Raw genomic sequence first — 6,335 nt, forward strand, 5'->3', positions numbered from 1 at the left:
GAGGCAGAGGAAGGGATGTGTTGGTCTCCGGAGGGGCTGGAAGGTGCTGGGATGGTCCTGGGGTCCCTAGAGGAACTCGAGTTGGCTGGGATGGGACAGACGGAGAGAAAAAAAGGGATGAAGGCAGCTTGGGGAGGCCCATGGGGAGAGCAGGTGGCAGTGGGATCTACAGGGTAAAAGGAGGTTCCCTCGTAGTTGGTTGTTCTGGGGTCCTCTTCACAGAAGACTTGAGAGGGCTGTCCAGACCGTCCCTGCTGCTGGAGGAGCTGCTCACGCTGGCTGGGTGTGAGGTGCAGCCACCGTCTTCCAACTCCTGTCCCGAGGTGCTCCTGTGCAGAGAGGAGGTGGCTGAGGCCCCAGCTGCCAGTGGCACACAGGGAGCCTCCTGCACAGCAGGGCCCAGAGCTGGCAAGGCTCCCCAGCACGGCTGGAGCTGCTGGCACAGCTGGGCCCAGCTGGACAGCTGCCCCTCAAGGCCCCGGCCAGCAGGGCACGACTCTGGGCAGGGTCCCTGGCCAGGAGCGGGCCCCAGAGCGCCTCTGCCTTTCAAGGGCAACCTTGGCCCTGCTCTTTCTCCTCCCCACCTCCCTCTGCCTCTGCCCTGTGCCCCTGGGGCTGCTCTTGGCCAGGCAGCCTCAGTGGGAGCCAGCACTGGCTGCAGCCCCAGCGGGGCCCCCAGGACAAGGCCCAGCAATTGAGAGGCCAATGGAAGCACTGGGCAGCAGCAGAACCCTCAGCAGAGATATCTGGACAACCAGGGACTGGCCACAGCTCCACTGCAAACTCTCTGGGAATATTCCCTGACTATGAGCAGCCTTTAAAGGAAGCTGCTTGAGACAGAGAATCGCGAAACACTCACCGTTTTCTCTTCGAGCAATACCAGATTCTGGCATAGCACATCATCAGGGACAGTGCTGCAGGTGCCACAATGGCCATCAACGTAATCAAAAAGGATGTTTCCGAGCTGAAAGTTCTTCTCATGCTTTTCCAATCTGTTGAGTTCTCGGCTGCATCTGTGGGAGCAATGGGGAGCGTGAGCCCGTGCTGTGCTGCACTGCTGAAATGCAGCGTGGTGCATACGGGCAGGACGTCCTCACTCCCTGTTTCCCCCAGAGCTGGGGCCTGCAGGCATTTTGCTGCCCCTTGGCACAGGACTGCTCAGTACCCAAACCCCTGACCCTGCATGCTATAATTCCTCTGTGCTGTGCCCTTCTGTTCCAGGTAACACTTGTCAAAGACATGGATAAGGACAAGGAAAATGGCCAGGATTTTGGAGCTGCTCCAGGGCCCTCTCTCCTGCAAAGAGCAGGCCCCTCCAGATATGCTCAGAGACTGGGAAATTGCAGGGGGATCTTAGGGTGTGCATGGACTGTGGTGCATGGATGACTTCCCGCTGTGCCGGGCACGGCGTGTCCAGATGTGCAGCCAAAGTCCCCGGTTACTCTGTCCCAGGGGAAGGCTGAGGGAAATGCACCCACCACGCTGGCTGTCCACGCCACTCTGTTTTTGTTCCAGATGTTTGGAAATGTCCAGGGACTTACGAGCTCCTGTAGGTTTCTTCTTCCTTCTTGGAGGACCTTAAGAGAAATATTTCCGTTTCCCAGGAATGGATCCCACAAAACGAAGTCCCAGCCTGTGGGGACAGCAGGGACACACTACTCACCCCTGCGATGGGAGTGGGGCTTGTGTGCAACATCCACCAAAGTCCTCCCTGCAGACACACCTGAAACTCAACAGCCACAGAAGCTTCTGCCATCTCTGCTGATCTGCACGGGCACCACTGAGCCGCAGCAGCGGTGAGGGGATCGCGCAGGGCGAGGGCACACACGTGCCTGGTTCTGTGCTGGCACCTGCAGTGATGCCCCCCTGGCCAAGCTTTGGGCTCTGAGCTGGCAGCTCTCCCAGGGAAAAGGCCTTGACCTACCCTCAGCATCTCCCAGAGGCTCAGTAATGGGTACACATTGGGAATCCAGATCATCTTCATCAAACGTATTATCTTCGTCATCAGGATTGTCTTCATCATCAGGTTCACCTGCAAAGGACGGACAGAACAGCTCCTGTGACACTGTTGAAGATTCTCCTTCAGGCCCGAGTGGCAGTAAGGGCACCTGGGTGATTGGTGCCCTCCAAGGCACTCCCTCAGCTCTGCCTCCCACTCAGGAGCAGGGGCATGGGGAGCACGTGCCTGCAATGGCCCCACACTGGCATGGAAGGAGCCCCTTGCAGGGCAGTTGGGGCAGAAAGGACTCCCTGGAGCTGCCAGCAGCTCTAAAGCCAGCCCCAGGCAGGGCCAGGGTGTGGCAGTGGCAGCAGGAGCAGCTCAGGCTCCCTGGGGCTGGCAAAGGAGCTGCCAAAGGCTCAGCCCCGGGGCACAGCCCTGGGCCCGGCCCCTTCCCTCTCTGCCCTTCTCCCTGGCTGCACAGAGCACATGGAAGGACACACTGGCATTGCACACGGGAGGAAGATGGACAGCTAAACGCTCCTTCCTCCCACTGACAGCAATCCTGTGGGATCACTGTAGGGTACAAGAGTAGAAATTTGGAGGCCAGGATTTCCAGAATCCAGCAAACTTCGGAGGATCTTAAGGGAAATGACAGAGGAATATCACTCTGGACAATGATTACACTTGGACAATGATTGCTCTGTTAGCAAAGAGTTGCTGAAAACCTACCATCACCAAGCTCCAACATCCTTAAACTGTGCTTTAACAGCGTTTCCCAGTGATGGAAGTCACGTTCCCAGTCTAGAAAGGAGCACAGATGGGAACTGTTCCATGCTGTGCTGGGATCCCCTTGTATAGGGAACCAAGCACTGCAAGGGGGTCAGGTAATGCTGTGTGCCTGCACTGCCAAGCAGCAGAGAGGGCAGCTGAAGCCTCAGCAGGGCTCAGGCCCAGAGGCACAGCAATTACCTCCGGGGCCTTTGCCTGGCATCGCCTCCCTTCCTGGGGCAGAGGCTGCCATGGAGCCACTGCTTCCTCCGGGAAATGCAGCTGTCAGCACACTCTCTCCTTCCATGTCTGCAGAAAGGAAAAAGGACAGCTGAATCAGGTGGGTTTGTTTCCCAATGGGAATGTGGCATTCTCAGGAGGCAATGCTTGTTTAAGTAATGGATAAGATTAAGGAGAAAGACCAGGGCCCTTCCTCCTCCAAAGAACTGCCCCTCCAGATGCGCTCACAGACTGGGAAAGTGCAGGGGATCTCAGGGTGGGCATGGCCCATGGTGCAGTTTGGGCTCCCTGGCAGCTGATGCCAAATGCCTTCCTGCAGAGGCTGGGCAGAAGCTGCAGCCAGGCCAGGCTGGGAAACAGCCCTGCAGGGCATGAAAGCAGCAGCAGCAGCAGCAGCGGGGCAGCGAGGCTGCCATGGATCCCTTCCCACTGTGCCGGGCACGGCGTGTCCAGATGTGCAGCCAAAGCCCCCGGCTGCTGAGTCCCAGGGGAAGCATGAGGGAAATGCACCCACCACGTTGTCTCTCCAGGTCACTCCAGATCCTGTGCATGTGTTTGGATGCCTCCAGGGACTTCCTGTCTCCTCCAGGTTTGTTCCTCCTTCTCGGAGGACCTTAATAAAAGCATTTGCATTTCAGGTGAATGGATCCCACTGAACCAGGGCTCAGCCTGCGGGGTCAGCAGTCACACACTACTCACCCCTGCCATGGGAGCGGGGCTTGTGTGCAGCAACCAGGAAAGGAGCCTGAAAAGTCTTTCCTGCAGACACACCTGAAACTCAACAGCCACAGAAGCTCCTGTCACCTGATTCCTGCAAGGTTCTCAATGATTATTCTTTTACCAACATTGAAAACATACCTGGTGGAGGGTTAAGACCCTGGAAATCATCATTAAGCCAAGCTGCTGGAGAAGCCTTCCTAGCATGCTCATCTAGAGGGGAGCACAGATCAGATCAGACCCATTTCCATGGTGTGCTGGGATCCTCCTCTGCCTTAGAGAACTGGGCACTGCAAGGGGGTCGGGTAAGGCCTTGGCTGCCAGTTGTCAGTGGACAAGGCCAAAGCAGCACAGGGGCCTGGGGAGCTCTGGACTGGCTCTGGTCACTCTCCACCCACTTTGCAGGCCTTGTGCAACATCCCTGGAGTGGTGGCTGGAGGAGCCCAGGGACCATGGGGGCTCTCTCCCTCCCACAGAGGAAACCCTCCCCAAAGCCCTGGGCAAAACCATCCCCAGCGCTTCCCGGGGAGCAGGGAGCGCTGTGCCGGGAAAGGGGATCCAGGCTGCCGGCTCACCTGCTCGCCACACTTGGAGTGGAGCAGCCTGTGCAGCCCTGGCAGGCAGGGCCACGGCCAGGAGGAGCAGGAGGAAGAGGTGCAGAGCAAGGGCCATGCTGCCTTGCCCTCTGCCAGTCCCGCAGCTCTTGCTGCCACCTCTGTCCTGACACCGCTGTCCCAATGTCAGCACCGCTGCTGCCACCGCTGCTGCTGCCGCCGCAACAGTTGTGCTCAGGGACTGACTGCTGGCTCCTTGTGCTGCTCTGCAACCACGGGGCTCTGGCACCTCTGTGATCTCAGAGCCTTCTGTGACCTCATGGCCAGGGTGGAGATCTTTGGAGTGGGTTCTGCTTTCTTCGGAAGGGAGCTCATCCTGCCCAGCTGCTCTGCCCAAGGGCTGTGACACAGTCCCAGCTCAGCTGATCTCACAGGCTGGGACATGAAGGGATGCAGAGCAGCTCTGCCGAGAAGGACTTGGGGTTGCTGCTAGAAGAGAGGCTGGACATGAGCCAGCCATGTGCATCCAAAGGAGAGTGCCCAGCAGGTTGAAGGAGGTGACTCCCCCCCTCTGCTCTGGTGGGACCCCACCTGGAGTACTGTGGAAGACGTTTTACAGTGACCTCTGTGAGCCATCGAGAAGTTAGGTAGGAGGATCCATGTTTACAACTAAAATAGTTTTCTAGCAATTTTCTATGTCATTGATCATAGAAACCAAGAAAGAAAGGATAAATAAAAGAAACCTGCAACTCCCTATTCCAATGAGTATTTTGCTTGTATCTCGCGACCAATGAGTAAAGTATAAAGTTAAGAGCTTTGTAAAAATGCAGAAAAAGCATGCAGGCTAGAATAAAAACAGGGTTTGAAGCCTTCTGGAAATGGACTGTGTTGCTTTGTAGTGTCTCAGTCTCTACCACGACAGAGTACTGCATCCTGCTCTGGGTCCCCAAGACAGGAAGGATCAAGTCCAGAGGAGGGACAAAATGCTCTGAGGGCTGGAGCCCTTCTGCTTTGGAGACAGGCTGGGAGAGCTGGCAGTGTTCAGCCTGGAAGAGAGAAGACTCCAGGGACACCTGATTGCTGCCTTTCAGGGCCTTATGGGGGCTTGGAAAGAGATGGGGACAGAATTTTTAATAGAGTCTTTTGTGACCAAACCGAGGGGGAATGGTTTTAATCTAAAAGATGGTAAATTCAGACTAGATGAAAGAAACACATTTTTTACACTGTTTGTTATGAAACCCTGGCACAGGTTACCCAGAGAGGCGGACATCCATCCCTGCAGACATTCAAGCTCCTGCTCTGAGCAACCTGACCTAGTTCAAGGTGTCCCTGCTCACTCCAGGCCATTGGGACTAGATGGCCTTTAAATGTCCCTTCCTACCCAAGCCATTCTGTGCTCCTGTGCACCATCAAAGCAGTGCTGCATTAGTGCTGGGCTGATTATGCTGGCACCTGTATTTTGGTAGTTGTGCCATTTAGCAATTGGCCATGAGAGGATTGATGGGCTGGGCAGTGAAGTCTGCAAATAACACACAGTGTGCTCAAGGAGAAAAAGGAGAGGAACACGGCTTCCAGTTCAGATAAATGCCAGCATTTTGCTTCCCATTCCTGGTTAGAGAAATAAAGGAATGTCCTGAAGATCCCTTCATGTGGGTTCATTATTGGCCGTATCAGTACTTGTGTTCTGTAAAACAGGTTAAGTTGTTACAGCTTCTTGCCCCATTTATCCCTGGATAAACCCCAAATACTGCATTGCTCCTTGTCTACTTTCTTCCAAGTCAGGGCAAATTTTGTTCATTACTGAGTGGGACATAGTCATCTGTTCACAAGCAAATTCCTCTTGCCATTCACACAATGGCTAGACTGCTTTGTTGATTTGCTCCAATTGGACTGTAATTAAGGCCTACCTTTCACTAGAATTAAAGCTGATGCATTGGGAGGCAAAGTGTTCAGTCATTTCTCCTGGAGTCTGACACTGTAGAGAGCTGTTCTGTAACCAAATGACATTTGAAGACAGGTGTAGTCTACCATACTTCTGGCATACTAAAAGTGAGAAAAAACCCTTTGAATCAGGATTTTATCCTTTCTTCCTCCACCTCCTCCTCCCAGGAATT

The 6,335-nt window shown here is 55.0% G+C and overlaps 1 protein-coding gene across 2 annotated transcripts; it reads right to left on the bottom strand.

Moving 5' to 3' along the window:
- On the bottom strand, nucleotides 1-5,133 carry LOC135307155 (uncharacterized). 2 transcript variants are annotated; one of them, XM_064431789.1, is made up of 11 exons: nucleotides 4,243-5,133; nucleotides 3,809-3,880; nucleotides 3,650-3,721; nucleotides 3,465-3,563; nucleotides 2,912-3,019; nucleotides 2,672-2,743; nucleotides 1,925-2,032; nucleotides 1,664-1,723; nucleotides 1,542-1,577; nucleotides 860-1,013; nucleotides 1-329 (listed from the first exon to the last, which is right to left on the bottom strand). In XM_064431789.1, exons 1-11 carry the CDS (start codon nucleotides 4,337-4,339, stop codon nucleotides 167-169), a joined length of 1,041 nt encoding a protein of 346 aa, XP_064287859.1. In that variant the 5' UTR covers nucleotides 4,340-5,133; the 3' UTR covers nucleotides 1-166. The 2 variants fall into 2 exon arrangements, with proteins under 2 accessions (XP_064287859.1, XP_064287858.1); XM_064431788.1 differs by having other exon boundaries at nucleotides 1,479-1,577.
- Nucleotides 5,134-6,335: the final 1,202 nt, after the last annotated feature.

The sequence above is a fragment of the Passer domesticus genome, chromosome 9 (assembly GCF_036417665.1).
Source record: "Passer domesticus isolate bPasDom1 chromosome 9, bPasDom1.hap1, whole genome shotgun sequence".
NCBI classification, from domain to species: Eukaryota; Metazoa; Chordata; class Aves; order Passeriformes; family Passeridae; genus Passer; species Passer domesticus.

Bases quoted from the DNA above. Each gene is read 5' to 3' on its own strand.
- LOC135307155 (XM_064431788.1), bottom strand. From the start codon at position 4,339: ATGGCCCTTGCTCTGCACCTCTTCCTCCTGCTCCTCCTGGCCGTGGCC. The intron at 3,020-3,464 runs GTGGGTGCATTT...TCCTTTCTGCAG, and splicing joins TGACCTGGAGAGACAACGTG to ACATGGAAGGAGAGAGTGTG. The intron at 1,724-1,924 runs GTAGGTCAAGGC...GTTGAGTTTCAG, and splicing joins GCCTCTGGGAGATGCTGAGG to GTGTGTCTGCAGGGAGGACT.